The sequence below is a fragment of the Pangasianodon hypophthalmus genome, chromosome 12 (genome assembly GCF_027358585.1).
Source record: "Pangasianodon hypophthalmus isolate fPanHyp1 chromosome 12, fPanHyp1.pri, whole genome shotgun sequence".
Taxonomy (NCBI): domain Eukaryota; kingdom Metazoa; phylum Chordata; class Actinopteri; order Siluriformes; family Pangasiidae; genus Pangasianodon; species Pangasianodon hypophthalmus.
In genome coordinates this window covers 5,948,601-5,974,589 of record NC_069721.1, presented here as the reverse complement: position 1 = coordinate 5,974,589, position 25,989 = coordinate 5,948,601, and the positions used below count along the sequence as shown (strand labels likewise).

Below are 25,989 nucleotides of genomic sequence, written 5' to 3'. Positions count from 1 at the left end.
AGTTTTGAGAACATGGGCTCCACACTTCATCCAAGTATTAAAATTATTTTTATATTTACAATTATGTCACTTTGTCCAAATACCTTTGAGCCCCTGAAAATAGAGGTACTTTGTTGAAAATGGCTGTAATTCCTAAATGGTAAATGCCATATTTTTTGTGGAACCTCTTAAAATAAAGCTGAAAGTCTACACTTTGATGATATCTTGATTGTTTTATTTCAAATCCATTGTGGTGGTGTATAAAGGCAAAATCACAAAAACTGTCATTGTCGAAATACTTCTGGACCTGACTGTATGTGAAAGGATACTGATAGATCAATCTTTTTTTTCAGTCAAAATTGTGTTAAATGTCCATTTTATTTAAAAGTTTTTAATTATATAAAGGAAGGAAAAGGGGGGAAAAGCATCTAAAATACTGTATGCATAATATACAGTACTGTGCAAAAGTCTTAGGCACATGCAAAGAAATGGTGTAGAGCAAAGATGCCTTCAAAAATAATGAAATTAAATGTTTCTACATAAAAAAATACTATAAAGAGCAGTAAACAGTAATAAATGAAATAAAGTACTTATAACAAATATTTGGTGTGATGACCCTTTGCTTTAAAAAAAATTAGTAGTTTCAGGTACAATCTGTGCAGTTTTACAAAGAAATTACCTGGTAAGTTTTACTGAGCATCTTGCAGTACCAGCCACAGTTCTTCTGGAGACTTTGACTGTCACACTTTCTTCTTATTTTTGCATGCACCAGCCTTCATTATGTTTTTTGTCTGAAAAGTGGTCTCATACGTAATATGCTGCTTTCGTCACTGACATACAAAATTTTTTCTGTAACATTTTTTGTGCTCAACTTTGGAAATCTAAAATCTTTGTTTATTCGAATCTTTAAAATAAAAATCTATAACAAACTTTGTACTTAAAAATAGGGACTTTTTTTTAAAGACTTTTGCACAGTACTGTATATACAGGCAATATAAGCCTAAAGCACTAAAATTTCTCTTCATGCAAAACATAAACAATTCTGAACATAGTTTTATGAGTGTTCCTAAAAATAAAAAAACTGCAACAAATAAATCAAAAGTGCTTCATTTATTAATTTGCACATTTTCAGGAGTAAGACATTAGCAATTAGGTTAAGACTTATGGTTCAGCTTCCAAAAACGTCCTTAAGCTGATGCATTACAAAATAAAAACAAATAAATTTCATCACAGATACAAACTATTTGACACTGTCAATAAATTAAAATATATTCCCATGATTATTGATTAATTTAACTAGCAAATTATCTATTATGATTTATAACACAAACAGCAGGCCAATTCAATTTGATGCATATAAATTTAATATCAAGTTGCTAAATTTATACCAAAATAGCAATACAAACTGTAAACATTGTAAAATAATATTGCAGTCAGAGTCTATTAATATTAACTACTTAGTGTTGCTCTGAAAAAAGTAAAAAAAAAAAAAAAAAAAACATAGCTTGACATGCTATATAGGTTTGAATGTAAAATGATTTAACTAAACCTAATCCTAACTCCTATAATGATATTTTATTTATTTATTAGATATTCCTGAAAGACACTCAGCTTGAGAAAAGTCCAAGAACCCTTACATTAAGGATGTCTCAGTTCAATTTCTAATATCAGCCAGTTTAGTGTATTAAGCATGTCTCACAATGTATTTACAAAAACACTAAATTAATTAATTTAAAAAAAGATGAGCTGGTTTTAAATAAATTTGGTCACAATGTACACAAAGTACAACTTCATTAAGCATACATAAAAAGTATGGCACTGTGTAATGAAAGACTACAAGAACTATCAAACTGATTTTACTATACTAATTGTACTAATATAATATTAAATAATATTATTTATAAGTTTATATTAATAACATAAATTTTAAACATCTAAGGGCTCTATTTTTCATCCCAGCACAATGTAACTAATTGTTTTTTTTTTTCCTATTTTCATACACTTTTACTCTGTTGCTATTTAAGTGTTAAATTTTACGTGCCTGTGGGAACATAGGTGAAGAAATGCAACAAAGGATGTGACAGTTAAAATCTGTCAGTGCAGTGAGATTTTAGCACAGACTCAATGCCAAAATAGTATTTTCCTGAGTTCAACCACAGTCCTTACAGATTTCTTACAACCTTGCTTTGTGAATGTACCATTAATGTCATGTCTTTAATAAGAATAGCTCACCCAACTATTAACTAATTACACCAATCAGCCATAACATTAAAACCACCTGCATAATATTGCATAGGTCCCCCTTGTGCCACCAAAACAGCTCTGATCCATAGAGCAATGGACTCCACAAGACCTCTGAAGGTGTGCTGTGGTATCTGGCACCAAGACATTAGCAGCAGATCCTTTAAGTCTTGTAAGTTGCAAGGTGGGGCCTCCATGAATTGGACTTGTTTGTCCAGCACATCCCACTGATGCTCAATCAGACTGAGATCTGGGGAATTTGGAGGCCAAGTCAACACCTTGAACTCTTTGTAATGTTCCTCAAACCATTCCTGAACAATTTTTGCAGTGTGGTAGGGCGCATTATCCTGGTGAAAGAGGCCACTGCCATTAGGGAATACCATTGCCATGAATGGGTGTCCTTGGTCTGCAACAGTGGTGGTACATGTCAAAGTAACATCCACATTAATGCCAGGACCCAAGGTCTCCTAGCAGGACATTGCCCAGAGCATCACACTGCCTCCGCCGGCTTGCCTTCTTCCCATAGTGCATCCTGGTGCCATCTCTTCCCCAGGTAAGCGACATACATGCCCCCGGGCCGTCCACATGATGCAAAAGAAAGTGTGATTCATCAGACAAGGCCACCTTCTTCCATTGCTCCATGGTCTAGTTCTGATGCTCATGTGCCCATTGTAGGTGCTTTCGGCGGTGGACTGGGGTCAGCATGGGCACTCTGACTGGTCTGCGGCTATTCAGCCCCACAGTGCAATGCACTGTGTGTTCTGACACCTTTCTATCATAGCCAGCATGGACTTTTCCAGCAATTTGTGCTAAAGCAGCTCTTTTGTGGGATCGGCGCAGACGGGCTAGCCTTCACTCCCTACGCACATCAGTGAGCCTTGGGCACCCATGACCCTGTCTCTGGTACACTGGTTATCCTTCCTTGGACCACTTTTGGTAGTTACTAACCACTGCATACCAGGAACACCCCACAAGAACTGTCGTTTTGAAGATGCTCTGACCCAGTCGTCTAGCAATCACAATTTGGCCCTTGTCAAAGTCGCTCAGATCCTTACGCTTCCCCTTTTTTCCAACACATCCACTTTGAGAACTGACTGTTCACATGTGGCCTAATATATCCCACCCCTTGACAGGTGCCACTGTAACGAGATATTCAATGTTATTCACTTCATCTGTCAGTGGTTTTAATGTTATGGCCGATCGGTGCATATCTGACCGAATAATTTTATCCAGATAGCTGACGTGTAATTAAGCACAGAAATATTGCCAACATAGAGAAGAGGAATTAGCCAAAATCAACATGAGTGCGCGCACATGTGAGCAAAGGCCCACAACGGGAGGACAAAAAAAATGCATTTAATTGTATGTCATTACAACAACATAATTGTGCTGACACTAATAAGAAGAGCTTATCTGAGTCAATATCACAGCCATACCTCTTCATAATATATTAACTTTAACCACACCCTTCTGCACCAGGTTGCCACTTGCACCCATGGTCATAAAAATACCTCTGCCACACTCTTGGAATCTTAATCTCATACCTTATTTTTACTTTTGTTTCATGATTATAAGAACAGCAGTATAATGGTATTAAGTCAAGGCAACTTATGTTCTTAAAAACATTTCACCACTTATATAACAGCCCTAATCATTTTTAAATGACCTGGTTGACTGAGTGCATTCAGAGACTCGAAATAAACACTATAGGAAGTATAGGAAGTATGTACTGTACTGGTTATGTATGCCTTATGCAGTTGCACATAGTGCCCAATGTGACAGTATACCTCCCATGTAATTGATCAGAGCCCATTCTACTCATTCTGTCTCCCTGTTGTAAACTGGCAGGCCATGAACTGGGGGTCTAAAGATAGTGCAAAGGAAAGTGAGGCCCCAAGACAAATCAGGGAGTAGTTACAGCAGCTCTAGGGTGAAGGGTGAGGAAATATATTTTAGTGAAAAAGCCTCTAACAACTTTTGTCTTAACACCAGGAAGTGGACAACTTCAAATGGTGAACATGAGTACACAAAAATACTGCAGATTTTGGGGAAACGGAAAACAATAGTCTGACTAATTTAAAGTTTGCCACAGGATTAGTGTTTCATTTTTTGAGCATGGAACAGGTTGATCAACAAAACAAATCAGCTCCAAAACAGATGCAGAAAAAATTCTATTGTGATAAAAAAATATCATTACTGGACGCCAATAAACATCACCTCAAAAACTCTATAAAATTGATGTGTGTTGCAGAGCATCAGTATGGTTTCTTTTTGTGCAGGTGATACTTCAGTTTAACACATCACTTTTTGCATAAAAAAGACAAAAAAATGTTGAACATTGTCTCTCTACTATATTATTGATTCTTTTGCTGCTGCCACCTCTGAACTTGAAGAGTTCTGCATAGTTGTGGGTGCAGAACGGAGAACTAGATCATTTGTGACTTCTACTGGCACTACTCTCTGTCGGCCTTGGGCCCGTGGGTAGGTTACTGGAACTGTGAGACCAGGTGAAGTGGGTTTGACTGGCATAGGCCTAGACTTAAGCTCCAGAGCCATAGCCAGTTCTGCATTGCTGCCATAGAGAGCATTCATCTTGCGTGCTATCAGACCCTCTATTTCTGGCGGTTCCTCATCCTCCTGCCGCCTCACCTTTCTTTTCTTGGAGCGATGCATGTAGGAGGCGTGGTGGATAGCGCGTTTGAGGAGATGTTTTCGGTATGAACGTTGGATCAGAATGGCTGCCCGCTCCTCCTCCTTTCTCCTCAGAGTGGTGATAATGGGCTCAAAGGATGCAGGACTTGGGTTGTTCATCTTGAACTTTGCCTCCATGCTCTCCCTCATGGCTGCCATCTCAGTAGTGTCTCCCAGCACTTGTTGAGTGACGGCCAGCATAATATCTAGGCAGTGGATTTTGTCTCCTATTACGACCGGCAGATCCATGTTGACCAGTGTGATTCTGTTAGGTTTGTGAATACGCAAGGGTTCTTGCAGTGCATCAACAAAGTCAAACACACGGTCATAGTCCAAAAATTGAGTGCATTCTGTGTCAAACCTCTCCCAAGTCTCATTAAACATCTCAAAGTCCTCCTCACATAGCAGGTCACTGCTCTCCTCCTGGGCAACATTAAAGTTCTCCAGGATGATGGCAATATACATGTTCACCACCACTAAGAAAGACATGATAATGTAACTGCAGAAGAACATAATGCCCATGCCTGGGTTGCCACAATTGCCCTTCACATCTGTTCCAGGGTTTTCAATGTCAGGGTCACAGTCAGGAGGACCGCTGTTTAGCATGGGTAGCAGTAGTCCATCCCAACCGGCTGAAGTTGTGATCTCAAATAGGCAGAGGATGCTATTCCCAAATGTCTCAAAGTTAAAAATGTCATCAACGCCAGCCTCCTTTTTCACATAGGCGAAATTAGACATGCCAAAAATAGAAAAGATGAACATGATAAGGAAGAGAAGCAGGCCGATGTTGAACAGGGCAGGAAGTGACATCATCAGAGCAAATAAAAGCGTCCTGATGCCTTTTGCACCTTTGATAAGACGTAGCACACGGCCAATTCTAGCCAAGCGGATGACACGGAACAGGGTTGGGGACACAAAGTACTTCTCGATTATGTCTGACAGCATAAGTCCTTTGGGAAAACAAACAAAAACAGTATAAGAATCCATCCACACAGTCTCAGCAGCAATAGGAATAACATTGTGTATTTGTGTATTATATTGCAGGACAATATCTTACTAGTTAATCACAATTTTGATCAATGTTGAACTAAATTATTCAGGCAATTTAAGTCAACAACATACTTTTATTAAACTTTAACCCACACAACAGCTCATGATTTAATGAACCAGAGTCAATAAAAACTGATATCTAATAAACAATTTGCTATGTCTGTTTGCTCAGAACCTACCAGCTATTGAAAGGATGACAACAATGAAATCAAACACATTCCATCCCACAGTGAAGAAGTATTGTCTCAGTGCCAACATTTTGAGGATGCACTCCCCAGTGAAGATAACAATGAATATTAGGTTGATCAGGTACAGAACATTTTCCTTCTCTGCACTTTGGTCATCTGTCTCAACCATCATGGTAACCATGTTGAGGCAAATCAGCACCATGATGAAGATGTCAAAGAACTGCTGAGAGATGAGGTCAAACACCAAGCCCTGGATCATATTCTGGAAGATGATGATGCACATAATGGATGACCATTAGGAAAGAACCAAAAACATTCTGGCTATACTTAAATGAGTAGTGTCAAGCCTTCAATAGTCAAGTCTCAGAATGCAAACAAAACAACAGCAGAATGTGCAGTGTTCTGCTTAGTCATGTTGATTTCTGCATACCACAGGTCGAGGTATGGGTTTGACAGGCTTCTTGGAACCCAGCTTTTTCATGGCATTGTAGTACTTTTTCTGCTCCTCTGTCATGAAGAGATCTTGCCCACCTAAGTACAGAATAAATAACGAATACACAATTATTTTTTTCTATCTGTGGTAAATCAACCTTTTTAAGATAAAAGAACTGGTGCTCATCTTTTGCTTTTGCTGATTGAAGTTGTCAATGATGACACCAATGAAGAGGTTGAGGGTGAAGAAGGAGCCAAAGATGATGAAAATGACAAAATACAGATACATATACATGTTAATCTCATATGATGGCTGTTCTTCCACCTGCAAGTAAACAGAAATAAATAATTTAAATGAAATTGTCGATCTGATTGAAATGTATGAACAAATTCTAAAATATAATTAATAAACTTCCATCTTCTCTCAAAAAAGAATGTGTTGTCAGCAGCAGTTAAACAGAAACTGTGAAAAGATTTTCATTCATCCTACCCTATGAACAGAACTTACATTTTTATTTTGCATTCATATTGTATTTTGGACAGCTTTTGAATGCACAGCATTTAATCAATGTTATATATTTCGTGTGTGTGTGTGTGTGTGTGTGTGTGCGGCTAAGGATAGTTTCAGTTTAACTTGTAGGAGTCTCTTATAGATCTGACCTCACCACAACTATAAAAAACAAACAGCACAGGCAAACCCCTAATTTAAATATTGTTATCTGTCCCTACTTTGCACATTTAATTCAGGCATTTCTTTATTAATCTCCTGCAACATGCCCATGTTTTGCATACAAAATTTACCCATTGAACACGTTAGAGAGGTATTTGGGATCTTTGTAAATCAGGGCCAGAGTGTATGCTCCATGCCAAATAAACGATGCAGGTGTTTACAAACTTTGAAAGAAAAATGAGTCACCTCTCTGGAATCCACTGCAGCATACATAATGTCCATCCAGCCTTTAAATGTAGCCTAAGTCCAGAAAAGTATTTTTCAGTATTTGACTAACAAAAAAAAAACTACACATTTATAAGGTTAAAATGCAGCATTACCGTGTACCCTCAGAAGCAAGGAAATAAAGAGAGGACATCAAAGTTATATTGCAAAAGAGTTTTAACTGAGCAATAAACACTATGAAGAGCAATGATGATACATATTTTCCACAGTAACCAAAAATTCTGAAGTCAAACCAAGCGTATATTTTGACTTAGGTCTATAGCATAATGTATATATTTAATATATTTAGTAGAATCTAAGTATCTGGATACTTCCAAATAAAAACCTAAACATGAGCTCACCACTTGTAGCAGGGAAAGGTAACCTAAGCCCACATTGTCATAGTTGACCTTGACGTTGACCCAGCGCGTTTCATTAGTGTGCATTAGTGCTATGCAGTCACTCATGTTGTTCACTTGCTCAATGGGGAAAAGCTCTTCTGTGGTGGTATTAATGCAGCGGTAGAATTTTCCAGCAAACAGGTTAACCCCCATAATACTGAAGATCAGCCAGAATATTAGACACACCAGGAGCACGTTCATGATGGAAGGAATGGCACCCACCAATGCGTTCACTACCACCTGTATAGACAGTGATAAGCATAGAACTCAGGGTGTGGTACAGTCATACAAGGATGATATGATTTGAATACTAAGACCTGCAAATAACAAGTTATACTCTGAGAGAAGTTCTCACCCTCATTCCTTCAAATCTGGAAAGGGCACGTAAAGGTCGAAGCGCCCTAAGTGTTCTGAGAGATTTTATTGGCCCCAGCTCTGAATAGCCCAATAAATTTGCTGTTAAACTGATAAGTGACACCTGAAAAAAAGGATGAAAAAAACAGTTGAGCCACTAAAGACATTAAGTTTTAAATCATAGAAATATAAACTAAATAATCAGTCAGATAAGCACACTGCTACCTAAAAAAATATAAAATAATAAACGTACATCAACAATTAAAAAGTCCAGCCAGCACCAGGCATTGGTGAAGTAAGTCTTGAAGCCATATGCAACCCATTTCAGTAACATCTCTATTACAAAAATATATGTGAAGACTTTGTCTGCATACTCCAAGATAATCTTAATCACCCTGCGACGCTCAATGTAAATGTCCTCAAAGGCCTGGGAAAACAAAAAAATAGTAATTAAAAATATGGTATAATGAAGATTAAAAGTAGTTATTTACTGAAATAAAAGTTCTTGGAAAAAACTGAAGCACAGGCAAGATTCAAAACCAAGTGTTTAATCTTTAATTAACTTTTAGTTACTGTAATGCATAACCATTGTTTTTAATGCACATTTTGAACTAATTTTTTAAATGTTACATCTTGTATTTAAACCTAAAAAGTCCAACATAGATGAAAAGGGGGCATAGTCAAGCGTTGGCTGTGGATAGAGAGAGGATATGGGTTAAACTGGCCGTTAACCTGTGATTGTTCTCACCTGCGTGTTATTACTGTTAGCCTACTTATGTGCATTATTTCTTTTAGTAAGGGCTCTAAACCAGAGAGAAATGGAGCTGGCAGAGCCTGCACACAACACACATGCACGCATGGAACGTGAACTTGAATTTAAATGCGGCAAATGCTGCAATCTGTTGAGACTGTGTTTTGTTTCTCATTTTCCTCTCAGTTTATGAAAAGAGCACTGAAAAGTACCTGCAAAATAATAAAGTGAGCCCCGAAGCCCTGTCAAAATCCGCTCGTCTCCCGCGTCCTCCTCCCCACACACACACAGGTTCTACACTGATGCCAAAACTTGGGAAGAGGACTCAGACGACACTGTGGAAGCCTACCCACTCAGCAAAGTCTCTTGCCAGCCTCAACAAAACCCAACACCAAGCCCTCCTCGACCTGTGCAATGAGCCACACTTTGATGCTATCGCTCAGGAGTAGGCTGAGGACTGACAGGAAGCTGCTGCAGCCCACCACATCTACCGCTATGACTGCTCCCACCATCCAGCACATGACACTCATGAAGATGGCCTACACTGATGAGGCCTTCAATGAACTTTTCAAGTGTGCAGCATCTGTGTGGGAATGGCGGGAGGATGAATAGGTTCTGTAACTCCTCCTCTTGCTGTCAGGGGAAGCCCAGATCGCTGCTCAGCAGCTGCTCTCACAGACACAGCTGGAGTTTCGGAGTGTTGAGAGGGCAGTACAGCAGTGGGTCAGCTGAACACAGAGTAGCACCGTCGACACTTCTGGGTCACTAAAGCTCACCAAGGTTGGCCACACATTATGTGCAGAAGCTGATGGATCCCCCAATCCCTCCCCCTTCCTCTGCTGTCAGAGGAGCAGGGCGCAGAGCAGATCATTGGGCTAGTGGTATTGGAGCAGTTCATCGCTCAACTCCAAGCAGGAACAGCAGAGCCACTGGACAGTGTCCCTGGACGAATCCATCCAGGAGGATCACCTGCCAGTGTTTCCTGGCCCAGATGGCTCTGTTTTTTCTCACTCTCTCTTCTCCCCCTCCTGTTCCAGTTTCCTGGGATTGAGATGGACGGGCCCTGAAACCAGCAACCTAGACCTGGTTTTCACCTTGCTTTTAATCCCATTCCTCTCGTTTCTCCCCCATGTCTCCCCTTGGTCCTGCTCTCTCTACACAGAGAGAAGCTTCTGTGCCCACAAGTTCCATCACAAAGCCCAGGCAGATTTTATGGCACTGCAGGCAAACCAGGAATTTCCAGGACCATGCCTGTAAAAGTGCTGAGGTAGTGGTTAGTCCCCGCCTCACCCATCCACTCATTCTGGGTTTAGGAAAATAATAAAAACTGTGATTGTAGATGGGTCCTGCTGCAGCATAGTGAGGTGTGGGTTGTGTACTGCTCTAGCTGAGGAGGCAGTGCCAGGGCTGTCAACATTGGTTCTGCGTCATGGTGACTTGGAAGAGGGGGAGGGCTCTGCTCCCCTACCCACCTCCATGAGAATTCCCCTTGTGGACTTCCCTTTTGAACAGATGCACAAGGACTGCCTTCCCCATACCTTTGACCAAGTGAGAGACACTGATGGTCAAATAATCCAGCCAGATGTCACACTCACCAACCCTTTTTTTCAATACTTAAGGATAAATTATCCTGAGAGATGTAGGACATACATACAAAAGAAGTGACCACTCAAGTGTTAGAGCCAAAAAGCCCCAGGGAAACATGTGGGTAACAGTGGATTTAACCTAGAGGTATTGGCAAATTTCTTTTGATACTCAATGTCCACAGAAAAAAAACAGACTTTTCCACTCTGTTTGGTCTATACGAATTTGTCACCCTTGTCTGGTTTGTTTGGAGCCCCAGCCATTTTTATAGCTGGGTTTATGGACATGATTTATGGACAAAATTCTCTGCCTGCACAGTGCATATGCCGCTGTGTATTTAGATTACATAATCATTTATAGTAATGATTGTCAGTGGCATTTGTGTGCTTGGCCATCAAGTGGGTGGTCCTCACCCTTAAAATACTACCCACTAGGGTGCCCCTTTACCCTCTGTTATGATCACGCCCCACTCCAGTGGCTCCACTGCATGAAGGATGCCAATGTGCAAATCACTCATTGGTATCTGGCACTTCTGCCATTGAAGATCGAAGTGGTCCACAGGTTAGGGGGGGAAGAGATGGCTGTGGTGGATTTCCTCTTTCTCTGGGAGGGAGTCGGCTACAGGTGGACAGCTCCCCAGCCTAAGTTGGCTGGCAGGGGGATGTGGCAGAGGGGGTGTGGTCGAGCGTCAGCTGTGGATGGAGAGAGGATGCGGTTGAACCGGCAGGTAACGCATGATTGTTCTCACCTGTGTGTTATTACTGGCGGCCTACTTATTTGTGGTATTTTCTTTCAGTGGGGGCCGTGAGCCAGAGAGATGGAGCTGGCGAAGCCTGCACACAACACATAGACACGCATGGAGCGTGAACTTGAACTTGAACGAGGCGAAAGCTGTGAACTTTTTTTCTCATTTTTTTTCTCATTTTCCATTAAGTTTATTAAAGGAGAGTTGAATAGTGCCCGCAAAAGAATAAATAGAGCCCTGAAGCTCTGTCAAAATCCAAGTCCTCCTAACACACACACACACACACACACACACACATATATATATACCTGGTTCTACAGTACTTTTTAATCGTTTTCTAAAAAAAACTGTATCCAAAATTTCGGTGATTAAACTCTATAATCCCCCTAAATTCCAAGGACCCAGAGTTACAATCCTCACTATATTCCTTTCATATTAATTTCATTGTAGTTACTATATACTTCACAGTAGTCACTGAATATGCTATATTTGAGTTTTAAGGGGTTAAAGATGATTCTCAGGTGATTCTCAGGTGTTACATTTAGCTAGAAAAGTATTTATTATTTTAAAGATTCTGACATACCAGTGCACCACTACTGAGAAGAATCATGAAGATGATGAAAGTTTCAAAGTAATCATGCTCCACTATGATGTAGCAAGTTCTGCGCAGATTCCACCAACTCTTTCCCCTTCCTTGAGTGATGTCCACATTCAGACATGGACATCGTCTCACACAGTCTATCACATAGAACAAGATGATCAGGAGGTAAATTAACAAAGAAAAGCCTCTGAAGAAATTTCAGGAGAGAAGCTATGATGTTGCCTGCATTTAATTGTATAATAAGTGGTCTACTATGAATCATGGCAGATATAATTAAAGTATTGGAGGAAAGGGAGATTATATTAACAAAGGCACAGACTTTCAGTAAAACAGGCTTCTGGATCATCAGGCTCTGGTTCCTCTTCCTCCTCTTCCTCAGATGGGGCTTCTGGAGGCTTATAGTCCACTGTGCTACACACTGAAGAGTCATCATTGAGAACACCCTGACCCTATAGAGAGAAATAGAGATGTGGAATAGAGATGTAGCAAAAAATTAATTATAGTTGGGACCAAATGTTTACATACAACTAGGCAAGTCAATTGTGGCATCTACCTTCTTCACATCAAAAGTAATTTTAAAACAATTGATTAGAGCCAAAGTAATTTTCAGCTTTAATTCACTATATCAAATTTCCAGTGGTTCAAAAGTTCAAAAACACCAAGACGATTGTCTCTTTGAACAGTCTGGAACATTCCAAAAATGTATATAATGAATCTTCTGATTGGAAGATTGTCATAATTAAGAGTTAGTTGCAAGTGCACCCGTGCCTGTATTTAAGGGCCTAACGTTAGAGTTAGTACCTTTTTGCCCCTTTGGGACCACACAGACACTGCATGGTTCAGGAAAGAGGCACAAATTTAGATGAATAACTTTGGTCCAAAAGGTTCAACTGAACCCCAAGACAACTACAAAGGAACTGGTGAAGGACTTGAAGGCATCAGGTACCAAAGTATGTACAACCATCATTAAGAGAGTCCTACATACCCATGGCCTGAAAGGCTGTCATGCAATGAAGAAGCCGCTACTCCAAGACCAGCAAAAATGCAAGACTGAAATTTGCAGTTGATCACAAGCCTTTTGGAGGAGTGTTCTCTGGTCAGATGAAACGAAAATATTGAACTGTTTGGCCATCATTATCAGCACTATATATGGAAGAAAAAGGGTGAAAAGGAATTTACTTAAAAAAACACCATCTCAGCTGTGAAGAATGGGGGTGGCAGCATTATGTTGTGAGGGTGTTTTGCTGGAAAAGGGACTGGCGCACTTCACAAAATAAATGGCATAGGAATAAATGAGGAAGGAGTATTATCTAGAAATACTTGAAGCTTGTGGAAGACTACCGCAAGCATTTCATTCAAGTTAAGCCATTAAAAGGCAATGCCACCAAATACCAAAAAAATGTGTGTAAATTTTTTGACCCACTGAAAATCGACATAGTAAACAAAAGCTAAAATAAATTTGTCTCATAGCTATTATTTTGAAATGAACTCTTATGTAAATAGAGTAGATACCCTAAGTGTCTTAACAAAGGAAACAGTAGCATGAACTGTAAGGCGAAATAGTTTCAAAAATAAAGTCAAATGTCAACATAGTATACAGTATCTACAAATCTCTAAATTGCTCCCATTTTTATTTATTCCAGCATATTTTAGTTTAAAGCTATTTAATACAACAGTTGCTTTGGGCTGTCAGTTCTGTGTTTGTCTTATGTAGCACCTTGGTCCTGGAGAAACGTTGTTTTGTTTCACTATGTACTAACTGGCTGTATATGGTTGAAATGACAATAAACTCCACTTGACTTGACTATGGGCTGCCAGTTAGTCTGTGCATTGCATGGCAACACACAATGCTCTATCCAACTGTGTCTTCTTTGGGAACTATTTCCATTGATGAGGGAATATAAACAAAATATTTGGTCATATTGTGTCTGAAATGTCAATTACTTGGTATTAATTTCTTATTAATAGAACTGTTGTATAAGAGCAATATCATGCTTACAACTGTGCTGTTGTATTGAATATCAGCATGGCTGTGATTCAGCCATAGGTAATATTCAGTATAACACCACTCTTGCTTGTGTAATATTGCTTAATTATTACCTTTTTAAATTTTTTTGGTACAAAATGTATACTTTTTTATAATTTAAATAAATGTAAAAATAACCGTTTTGGAACTAAGACAAAAGTCAGTATGACTGAACATAAACGACACCTTCTTTTTGGTTGGATCCTCATCTTCAGATGAACCCTCTGACTCCTCATCTTCAACATCAGACTCAGCTTTGGCAATTGGCACATTCAGGGTCAGAGCCTCCAGACAGTTAGTCAACCCATCTGCCATCTTCCCTTCATCAAGGTGGTTTAATGAAAAACTTTCTTTTTTGTCTGTATCACCACATTCTGTTCCCCCTGTGTCACCCTCAGGAGGCTTCCTGCACAATATCTGCCATACAATGCTGATGATTAAGGATTTGACCCAGTCAATGCCCCTGGTGATGCGGCCAATGGCAATCTGGAGATTGTTCATCTCACCATCTTCATCACCCGCTGAGAGATTGTCCCCACTGAATGAGCTGAGCAGCAAGGCAAGGAACAGGTTCAACACCTAAGAAATTGACAAAGAGAAAACAGTTTAGAGAGCTTAAGATTAATCTTGAGTATGTACAAATCATATAAAAATATATTTGGATGTCTTCTGATATGACAGACAAGGTTTTTCATGTTTCACAAACTGGACGGGTATCACTGGCCTTATAATGATAAAGCTGATTTTTTTTTGCAATAATAAATGTCTGACTGGTATACATAACAGCTATCAGGTTTTTGTCCTGTCTACTATGACATGGAGTCAGTAAATATTATGCTGTCTGCAGGAAGGGAAGCTATCTTTAGTTTCTAAACTGAGTTAGTCCACGTCTGGATTCTTATTTCCTTGCTTTAGCTGTAGATCATGGTCACAGCAGGACGGTAAGGTTAAGGAATAGATTTGGTTGAAAGGCATTTTATCTTAGTTAAACAATCACTAATATCGACTGAACAGAATTTTCTTCACGTGCAGTTTTTGCCATTCCCTGTCACATTCATAATAATTTTTATATTTTCATTAAAACATATTCTTAATATTCTTATCATTATACCTATTATTATATGTACTGTAATTATAATAGTTTTTTTAAAAAAAGGAATAATAATGACTTTATAAACTCAGGATGCCTGAACATACTATAAACAATATAACAGAAACATAAAGCAAAACAGTACACTGATGGACAACAAAATAAATGATCTCTAATGCCTATTGATGAAACTTATAAAGCATATCAAATCTAAACACCAGTAAAGGTACTGACATTTCAGATAAGTTATAATCCAACCTCCTTTATCAATATAGCAGAAAGAAAGATGAGGTGTACACTAAAGATATCATTACAATACCCAATCCAACAGACACTATACCCTGTGTCAGTGTCTGAACCTGCTTGCTCTGTTGCTTGTCAATTAGAGGATTCTGCTGATGTGTTTTGCACTGTGTGGAGCGAGAAGCAGGAGCATATCAAGACCTCCAGACTCTGCTGCTGTGCTTCTCAGCTGTCTGTGTTTGTTTCTTGTGTGCCAAAATGTTCACTTGAGCTGGGTCTTAGCACATAGCCAAGTCAGAACCACTGTTTGCTGGCTCAAATCATAAGACTTAAATAGAAGCATGAGTAAAGAAACAGTGCTGAGTTCCAGTGTGCTATGAGAGTGTGTATGTATCTGACACAAAACCTTGTTTTTGCTCATGCTGAGTGGTGATGCTTTTGTTAACTCATTAAGATAAGCCTTTTCATTCCCTCTTTCCTCTCAGCAGTAAGCCTAGCTGCTGTAGGTATTATCTGTATGCCCTTCTTCTATACTTACACTGCACATTTTTCTGCACACTACAAAGCATTGGAAGGTTTACTTGGTCTGTTTCCAGAACTCTAGAAACTTATTAAGCATGTTCACAATGCTCCTGATAATGAAATAAGAATATGCTCTTAGGGAGCATGTCTGAATGCAATATAATACACAACTTATTACATATGCTTTTATATGTAATTTAATCTAGAGCTATGCATATTTTTTTTAATTCACTGACCACACCCTCCTGCTCCCACAGTTATTTCTGTTTACACCCACCCTCAAAGTTTTCCAATGAACTCACTTGGCTCAGAACCTCCCAATTTAAACAAATAAACAATATAAACACATGCTTTCACATAGAAGAATTCCTTCCAAACCATGGCTTCATTTGGGAAATTCCATATGTCATTTTGTGCACTCAGGATCACAAAATGGTAGACACTAGGTTCATCTGTTTGCTGTTTTTATTACTTTTCTGTGGTAGCAACACTCAAGTTGCAAAAAAGTGCTTTTTGTATGCTTGGCATGTCATCCTGCAGGAATACCTACAAACAAAGAGCTGATCTCATATGCAGGCTGACATGAGACGGGCCTTTTTTTTGCTGCACTCTCAGTTCAAGTGCTGGTGCCAAAAGGTGAGCTAATTACAGTGCTCCAGTGCTGTGAAAGACTAGTTTTATATATCAATATATCCAAAAAACCCTTTCTGCAGCTTCATGAAAGTAGAAACAGGAAGTACTGTGACAAGTTGAACCAATCACATTACTCGGCGTGTGGCACTGAGTGAGGTCAGCTTCCACACCTGTTGTAGACCTCCCCACATTCGTTTGAAGTGAACCCCAGACCATCGTTTTCAAGAGAACCAGGGATCAGATCTCTGGACTTGAAAACAGAAAACTTGAAAACTCCCTGGCTTGAAAACAGCATTCACACATCAACAACAGTACTGGGGGAAAAATGCAGGTGTGAAAACAACATTAGGCTACTTGTGTAAGCAGGAGGGGTCAAGGAGGGGACAGGAACAGAAAATTTTTATTTTGCTTTGTGCTGAATTCATCCAGGTTTAGCCCATCCATCCAGAATTAGCCCATTAAATTTGCAGACCTTGCAGTGAGGAAAAAAAGAGAGTAGACTGTTGCAACAGTCACACTGGATAGGTTCTATCTATCCTTGATCCACAATTCTCATTTCTAACTGTCTGCTGAACTAGGTTAATTTATTGCATAATCTAAAGATCATACTATTGATTATTACTTATTAATTATAGGACTTCTGTCACACTGAGGACATGGAGAATGAGTACAGTGCATAATTATGGAAAAGTGAAGGTGTGTTGTATTATTGGAACCTCAGAAGGCACATTTTCAAGGGAAAATGCTTTTCTGTATTTTCCATGATTTGACCACTATAGGGCCTTTCGCACCACTTTAGTTCCAGAACTAAATTTACAGTACTAAAGTACTGGGCAATTTTGCGTGAACTATTTCCCAGTACCGTTTAAAGGGTTGCATTCGCACTGACAGTGGAAACTAGGAAGTGACCTAAGCCGGTCGACAGCGACGTAATTTGTGCGTGGAGTACCAACAATGGAAACAAAGAAGAACAATGTAAACAACCGGAGGATGGAGGATACTGTGATTGGAGCTGTATTGCACTTCAGCGTCCGTCCATCTATTGCTGTTCTCCATACTTGCGAAATAAGCTGACACTACAGTATGTTTACACGGCGTTTTAAATCATGGCCGGTGAGGGCGTTTTCGTACACGTTTGGCCAATCAACGTCTACTTACGTCACGTATAGTACCAGTTGTGCTGGTTAGACACTGCTCCGGAGTAGGAGCTAATTTGGTTCTCGAAAAAGGCAGTCCGGTACTAAAATCGCACCCAGTTGCGGAGGTGCGAAAACACCAAAAAGTGGGTAGTTCCACAATTAGTTCAGGTACTATGAAAAGGTTCCCGTGGTGCAAAAGGCCCTATAGACTAACAAAGTTCTCTTGAATTAACATCTAGTCCCATTTTTTTACACAAACACATACTGTACTCACCACCAGGTTTCCTATGACCATGACCATGAGGAAAACCACAAGGCACATGGCTGCTCCAGCCACCTCCATGCAGTCCCACATTGTTTCAATCCATTCGCCACACAGGATGCGGAAGACAATGAGGAAAGAATGGAAAAAATCATTCATGTGCCAGCGGGGCAGCTCACAGTCTTCTGCGATCTTACACACACAGTCCTTGTAGCTCTTGCCAAAGAGTTGCATGCCAACAACGGCGAAGATGAAGACAATGATGGCCAGCACCAGAGTCAGGTTCCCCAAAGCACCCACTGAGTTACCAATGATTTTGATCAGCATGTTGAGCGTGGGCCAGGATTTAGCCAGCTTAAAGACTCGCAGCTATCTCCAACAAAACCAGCAAAGAAACACACACACACATAATATAATGTCAGCAAAAATGTACTGCACAGGAATATTTTTGTTCCCCAAGGTACATTAATGTACAATGTCAATCAAGTCTACAAGAGTGGTCTTTAAGCTCTAATTATGCACTATAAATGAGTTTTAAAAGTAAAAGACATTAATTTTCCCAGATAGAAGAAGCCTTTGCTTGTCACATATACATTACCACACAAAGAAATTCTTTTCTTCATAGTGTAGGGTCAGCTACAACACAGCAGCCCTGGAGCAGAGAAGTTTAAGTGCCTTGCTCAAGGGCCCAACAGTAGCACTTTGGCTGTACTGGGGCTTGAACCCAGACTGTCTAACCAGTAACCCAGAACCTTGAGCCACCACTACCCTGCATGCAAAGGTAAAGCTGTATCCTTGAAAGTACCACCCAGTTATAAGCATTACTGCCCTGAATTTGTGTCCAAAGACACTATTCAGAGGTAAATATAAGGAGTGTAGGTCACAAAACAGAAAGTATAAAAACACAAATAATCTTAATTAAATCAGATTCATAACAAAAAAATGAATAACTTTATAAACTTAGGGTGCCAGCCAACTTGTGCTATGGGAAGCTGCTGCAAGTTGGGCAGAATCTGGCAGCTTTAAAAAAAAAAAAGTGCTGCCACTGAATATAAGGCATGATTTCATTGCCAACTTTCCAATGTTGCAATATAACTAAAAATATCAACTTGTTATATATCAAGCTATTTTCAGGACATTCACCGGTACACAATGTGATGTCCCTCTTTAACTGTGGCTGCATACAATCAAGTCAAGCAAGCATCTCCCTTTCTCTTGATTTAAATTAAACCAATGTTTATTTATTCTTTATTACTGATTATAACAAATCTAATCTAGATAGCAAGCTAGGCTAGTAGCTAAGACTAGTGCATTTTTGTTATAATTATAGTTTGCATGTTGCGTGAATATTTTTTTAAATATTACACATAAAATGCTTTCTGAAAATAAGAATCCTGGTGTGAAAGCAGCCTTACACTTTAAAAATGTTGCCTGAAGTCACAGGCTCATAATAGGGTTATGGATCAGGCTTACCAAACGGAAGGATCTGAGGACAGACAGACCCTGCACATTGGCTAGGCCTAACTCCACCAGGCTAAGAGTGACGATGATGCTGTCAAATATGTTCCAGCCCACCTGGAAGTAGTAGTATGGGTCCAAGGCAATGAGCTTGAACACCATTTCAGCCGTGAAAATACCAGTGAACACCTGCATAGAAAACAAGAATTGTTTTTTTGATCAATTTAAAAACATTTCCAAAGTGCTATCAAGTCCCATCAATTCCTTGTAAAGCTAGGTATACTCTTCATTAGAACATCTCTTCGTACAATAACAACTGCTCGGAGATTGTTCTACTTGTGTGCAGTACCTACCAAGTTGCCAACAGTGAGCACATGTTCAAATTCTGGACTCATGGGATAGTGCTCCATAGCCATGAAAAGTGTATTGAGCACAATACAAATTGTGATGCCCAGGTCCACAAAAGGATCCATCACCACAAAATGGACCCATTTCTTGAAGAACATCCAGGGTGCACAGCAGTCCCACTTCAAAAAGATGTCAGCAAACTTATACCAGCCTGGAGGACAAGGCCTCTGGGCCTCCTCCAACTCTGAAGGAAGACAATTTGCAATTATTAAACTGCAACACATTAAACATAAAACACAAGTGACTTTGATTCTGTCCACCATTTATTAACTCTCTGTACCAAGAAAACTGACTCATGCTCATGGCATTAATTAATTTAGAAATTTTATATTAGGTGTTAATTTCTGATTCTTTCCCAATAATATAGTTATTACACCTAGTGGGCAACAGCAGGACAGATGACTGTCACACACCAAATCAACTCAGTCACTTGAAACAACCTGAAGCTTAGCACCACTCAGGGTAGAGCAACAGGGCTTTCTTCACATACAACACTCCACTCCTACTGTGTGCTAAACTCCAGACAATACCAACTCACTGCTGAGTGCTAAATATTAATAATACCAGACTAATCTCTGCTATTACACTTCAATTTAAAACGCAGACACATGTTTCTGTCTGCCAAAGCCTGATGTATTTCAAGTCAAACCACTGGGAAATTGTATTAAATTCTTTGTACTAAATACTTTGCACTAAAGCTTAAACTCACACAAATGGCACAGTATATGCTGCATACGCAAGTCAGTGAGAAGGAAACCTTTTCTAGCATAAGTTTAAATAGTTTGCTTACTACTTTTGTTCAGTGTTGAAAGATCCAAATATTAAGAAACATAGATTTTTAATTAATAGACCTTTAGTCTCCTTATCTCTGGTAATACCTTCTCTAGTTGTGCTGCGCACACTCATGGCACTGGCTGTTCTCTGAGAGAGCTCAGGATGTTCCAGGTGCATCCTGCTATGCTGGGAGCATACTGACTTATTGTCAGCATTTTGCTCATCGTCTGGTGCTGACTGGAGAGATAAAATGCATATATGGTTAAGATAACAATAAAACAACAATAGCTGTGTTTTATTGAAGTAGGTTGAAAGATAAGAATAAAGGGAAATTTATCTATTGCACTTTAGTTTCATTTCTTTATTTTGTGCCAATATTTATGCTCACCTAAAAGCAGACTGACTACAAGAAGTGCTTCCGAATTACAAAATGAATAAAAATAAATGGTTATAAAAAATAACCTTTTTAAAAGTTATTTAAAATTATAAAAATTTAATTAATTAGTTATTTATGAAAAAATTGCATTGTGAAAGTATAAAAAACTTATAATCCTCAGTAGTATAATTGAATTGTTATATAATAAGGTCTGTATTCAGAGTTGAGTTCAGCACACAGACTGAGGTGTTCATACTGAAGTCTAGTGCCATGTCACCATAATATTTTACCCTGAAACATGTTTTGAGCAATGTAAATACTTTCAAAAGTTACTTGTTCATTAAACCCTGTATGTCTCAGAAAAGAACACAAATTACACAAACACACACACACACACACACACACACAATACATATATATATCATATCATAAAAATGTATTTTTAAATAGTCTTTTGCTTTTATAATACATTTTATTGCACTTGAGAGGGGGGAAATCTGCTTTATCAAACTACATTATTTTAATATTCTGAATGGGCTGGCCAGAAATTCAACTTAAGCATGACTGAATACAAAGACCCACTGTGTAAACAGGAACATAACTTAAGAACTTAATTTGCTGACTTACATCACCAACTCTCAATATGACCCAAACACTGGCACTGGAAGTAACAAAAGCTTTACCTTTACCATAGATGGGGCTCTATGGATGACCAGACGGGGAATAATCCTACCATTACCATCCTTTATTACATCATCCCCATCATCTGCCATTTCTGACCCTCTACTCTGAGTTGTCTGACTGGCCAATGATGCCTTGCTACCAGCTTGCAACTGCAAAAAAAGCAACAATGAACCAATGACAATTGTCTTTTTGTTTGACAAGGAGCGATAGAGAGAGCTCTATGCAGTTTTTTTGTCATCTATTACGTTTAATGGTATTGTAGTCACCTGACCTGTTGCTCTTGGTTATTCAGCTGCTCCAGCAGTCTCTGAAATTCTTCCTCTTTTTCCCGGGCCTCAGCAATTGTGGCCTGGTTCTGTTCGTCATACGCCATGGCAACCACAGCCAGGATTAGGTTGATGAGGTAGAATGATCCCAGAAATATGACCACCACAAAAAAAAGCATGTAGGTTTTCCCAGCTGCACGGAGAGTCTAAGTAAAACACAAGGTGGTGTTACATTAATTTCACATAATAATGTATATAGCAAATATAAAATAATAATATAACAAGTCCAACAGGACAGGCTTATAATTGCATAAATGGACGAGGAGTTGCTATAGGACAATATGTTTACATTTCCCCCATCGTTCCACTTTGACAGTTTAGAAATACAGTATTAACTCTGCAATCCTTTTGTTTGCAGAATGTTAAATTCTTGTATTTGTTCAAAGGTGAGGATATGCATGATTAATAATAGAAGCTATTTAGTTACCATAAACATAATACTTAATTCAGCATTTATTTTAGAATTAAATCCATTCTTTTCTTAATTTATTGCCAATACCAGATGTTTCCAGATGTTTTCAGACATCTATGCCAAAATTAATGTAACCAGATATTATTGATAGCAAGTTTAGATGTCTAATGATTTACCAGTTCTGATAGAGAAACAGGAAAAATGTGACATTTTAATTTACATCATTTTGTGCATATTAATTCTTCCATCATGTTTTTTTCTATTGTGCAGCCAACAATAGAAAGTGATTGAAAAACTGATTGCACTACCAGCTGAAAGAGGTTCTCCCAGTAGTCCTGAGTCATGAGCCTAAAGAGAGCAAGAAAAGCCCAGCCGAATGTGTCGAAGCTGGTGTAGCCATAATTCGGGTTCCTTCCAGCCTTCATACATGTGAATCCTTCTGGGCACTTTCTGTGAAAACAGCAACGAATTATCTTAATTTCTTGTATATTTTGATTTCTGGTATATAGGAAAAGCTTGACTGAATATATACATTTAGAGAGTTAAGTGTTGAAATATCCACAACTGGGTGGTAAACTTACCCAGCATCAGAACTGTTGCCACATAGTAAAGCATCTAAGCTACCATCCAGAAAGTACTGGTTTTCTGCAATCAATCAATCAATCAATCAATCAAACAATCAGTTCATAAATCCATCCATCCATCCATCCATCTATCCATTCATTCATCCATTCATCCACCCAGTGTTTATGTAGTACAGGAAGTACAGGAAGGGTGCTTTGTAAATCTTTTATTTGTAAATCTCTCAAACAATAAGGCCACAAGTTAGGGGCCAAGTGAGAAAAACGAACATGGAGGACTGACACCAGTCCAGAGCCTCATCAAATTCTGCCTGGAGCTCGGTGCTCCAAACCAGTGCTACTCACTGTGCTTCTAATCCACTGTGGCTAATGAAGGATGCTTATTTTTTGGAAACTGTTTAATCAAGACACACACTCACACATTCACTCTCACAAACACTCTTCCCATTGTTCCTTTTTTTTTTTTGCATTATCGAGCTGTGTATTTTGATTGCCGTCTGTTATTGATCTCTGCTTTGTGTTATTTACTTCCACCTGTTTTGACTGCCCGACATATACCTGTATGAGAGTGTGTTTGACCCATGACTGCAATTCAGTTTGAATTTGTTTGAATAACCCTTGCATTTGTATCCCAACACCTCAACCTTCCATGTTACAAGGACAAAGTACAGTGAAAAATTTGTTTTGTCAGTAAGTGAATATGAGTAGATTTACAACATGTTGTATTGAAAATATTTAATTGCCAATATTCCAATGGAGCAATATATCTTTATTACTACTAATAATAAGTTATGTTAGCCTTGTTATGGTTACAGTGTGCACATTGTATGTGCTGTTTTGTTGTTGTTGTTTTTAAATCAGTACAAAAGTTGTTCCAGCTAGTGTTTTTTCTAAAAAAGTAAAAAAAAAAAAAAAAAAAAGGAAAGAAAAGAAAAAAAACTCTAATTGTCAAAACACCCTAAATAACACAAATAGCCAAACTCTCTTGAACCTAAGGTCACCTTGGCTTTCAATGTAGGCTGTAAAGTCAAAAGTGTTGTTGATGAAGGTGGTGTTGTAGGTCAGGTTGGAGTTGTAGTCATCCATAGTGCTGTTTGAAATTGGCCAGCGTATACACTTTTGGCGCAGGTTCCCCATGAATAGCTGCAGGCCAATGAGGGCAAACACAGCCAGGGCAAAGCTGGTCAGAATCATTACATCACCCATCTTCTTGACAGACTGGATCAGAGCTCCAACAATAGTTTTCAAGCCTGAGAGAAAGAGAATGCCAACGAGGGAGAGAATGAAACAGGGAAAAGCAGAGGAAAAAGCAGAGAGTAACTAAAAAATAGGAGTAAAAGAAATGAGTAATAAAAAGGTTTTGTATTAAATATTTTTGGATGCTATAAAAATTAAAATAAAGAAAAAAAAACAAACCAGGGATAACAGTGATTGTTTTAAGAGCTCTGAGCACACGGAACGTCCTAAGCGCTGATACATTGCCAAGGTCAACAAACTCTGTGATGTACCTAAAAGCAGCAGAAAGCAAAAAAAAGATGGCTTAATACAAAATTAGGATCAAATATTAAATATGCACTACATTCCAAAGGTAAAAATTATATTCTGTATCAGCTGGGTAATCGGTAAAGACTACAGTCTCTATACACATTTGTGCAACCCTGTGAATCACCATCTGATCAATTATTGCCTTTGCTTATTAAAGAGAAATGAGGTGTTGTGGTGGATGTTTGGAACTATTATATGGACATTGTTTGTGTATCTTGTTCACCCTATTTAACTACCTGACCTCAACCAATATACAAGCACAGTTGCATGAGCAACAGCATGCAGCGTAAAATACAATATGCAGTTTTTGTCCTTGGATTTTTCTTACTGGTTATGTTGCTGCACTAAAATGGGGTTGTTGCTGATGTAAATGATATGTTTTAATGAGTGCTATATATAGATGTGTCCACCACCTCTGTCAAATGGCAGCATTAGCTGACTGTCATTGAGAAGGTGCCTGGATAGCATAACTGCACATGAAGCATAAGGAGATCACTTAGCAAACAGCACAAAAGATTGAATCTGAAATTCTGAAGAGAAGTCAAGCTGTCCCAAGCACAAGAGTGAGATGATGGCTCTATGTACTAGTCTACCTTTTGACTGGTTCTATACTGTGCAATTTCAGCAGTGATGTATAACAAGTTGCACAGAAAACAGGGCCGCATAAACAGAAACATTCTTGATAGTAAGCTTGTGGTAATAAGTATTATTTTCTGTCCACTAGAATGTTATGTTTATATTTTGCCATTGCCACTACTGTATTTGAAGCTATCTCGTGAGTTTTGTGTAATTCTGGTGGCTTTTAGATTAGGACCACAGACGAAACTCTGACATTTTAATCAAAAATTTCAGACACTACCAGAACCTTATCGTCAGCTGCCTTTGGTTGCAATGGTCACACAATGAACAAAATTTGGCTGATACAAGCTTATATTGATTTTAAGTGGTATGATATACTTACGCCATGCTAATCACCATGAAATCCAGCCAATTCCATGGATCACGTAGGAATGTAAAAGGTCCAATACAGAAGCCTCTTGACACCACTTTAATTGCTGCCTCAAAGGTATATATTCCAGTAAAGACATACCTGAAAACAATTGTAATATTGAAATTATTAGTAAATGTTTAGAAAGATATGTAGATAGTATATATCTAAGGAATTACTAGGGAGGTAAGCTAAGATAAGAAAATCCAATTATTATTATTCTTAATTTATTTTTACAAATTTTATTTTTGCATGCAAGTATATCTATTACTGAAATATGCTGCACTTACTCCACAGTTTTACTCCAGGCAGGAGGGTTGCTCATCGTCATGAATACACAGTTGGAGAGAATAGTAATCATGATGAACATGCTAAATAGCTTAATAAAGAGTCAAGGAAAAAAATTCACACATCCAAGACTGAATAAACTTTAAAGGTGAATGATTAATACAAGGTATATTTAAAAAAAACATATAAGCAAATGTTCTAATGTTCTAATGTTCTTTTTTAACGCTTTCATGCATAAACTCTTTATTAGCATATCCAGATTCTTTAGATATATTAATTACTC

At 38.6% G+C, this 25,989-nt stretch overlaps 1 protein-coding gene across 1 annotated transcript in view; it reads right to left on the bottom strand.

The window, feature by feature from the left end:
* Window positions 1-1,074: 1,074 nt before the first annotated feature.
* scn4aa (sodium channel, voltage-gated, type IV, alpha, a) overlaps window positions 1,075-25,989 on the bottom strand; it is a 39,584-nt gene continuing 14,669 nt past the window's right edge. The window contains exons 4-26 of the mRNA XM_026915142.3: window positions 25,709-25,798; window positions 25,392-25,520; window positions 24,302-24,393; window positions 23,887-24,135; window positions 22,886-22,949; window positions 22,613-22,754; window positions 21,838-22,038; window positions 21,566-21,715; window positions 20,611-20,743; window positions 19,678-19,916; window positions 19,340-19,513; window positions 17,879-18,235; window positions 14,164-14,556; window positions 12,271-12,400; window positions 11,934-12,088; window positions 8,524-8,697; window positions 8,272-8,394; window positions 7,878-8,156; window positions 7,498-7,551; window positions 6,769-6,906; window positions 6,580-6,684; window positions 6,141-6,411; window positions 1,075-5,861 (exon numbers count right to left, since the gene is read on the bottom strand). Coding sequence (XP_026770943.3) covers window positions 4,570-5,861; window positions 6,141-6,411; window positions 6,580-6,684; window positions 6,769-6,906; window positions 7,498-7,551; window positions 7,878-8,156; window positions 8,272-8,394; window positions 8,524-8,697; window positions 11,934-12,088; window positions 12,271-12,400; window positions 14,164-14,556; window positions 17,879-18,235; window positions 19,340-19,513; window positions 19,678-19,916; window positions 20,611-20,743; window positions 21,566-21,715; window positions 21,838-22,038; window positions 22,613-22,754; window positions 22,886-22,949; window positions 23,887-24,135; window positions 24,302-24,393; window positions 25,392-25,520; window positions 25,709-25,798 — 5,134 coding nt within the window. The 3' untranslated portion in view covers window positions 1,075-4,569. The remainder of the gene's footprint in view (window positions 5,862-6,140; window positions 6,412-6,579; window positions 6,685-6,768; window positions 6,907-7,497; window positions 7,552-7,877; window positions 8,157-8,271; window positions 8,395-8,523; window positions 8,698-11,933; window positions 12,089-12,270; window positions 12,401-14,163; window positions 14,557-17,878; window positions 18,236-19,339; window positions 19,514-19,677; window positions 19,917-20,610; window positions 20,744-21,565; window positions 21,716-21,837; window positions 22,039-22,612; window positions 22,755-22,885; window positions 22,950-23,886; window positions 24,136-24,301; window positions 24,394-25,391; window positions 25,521-25,708; window positions 25,799-25,989) is intronic.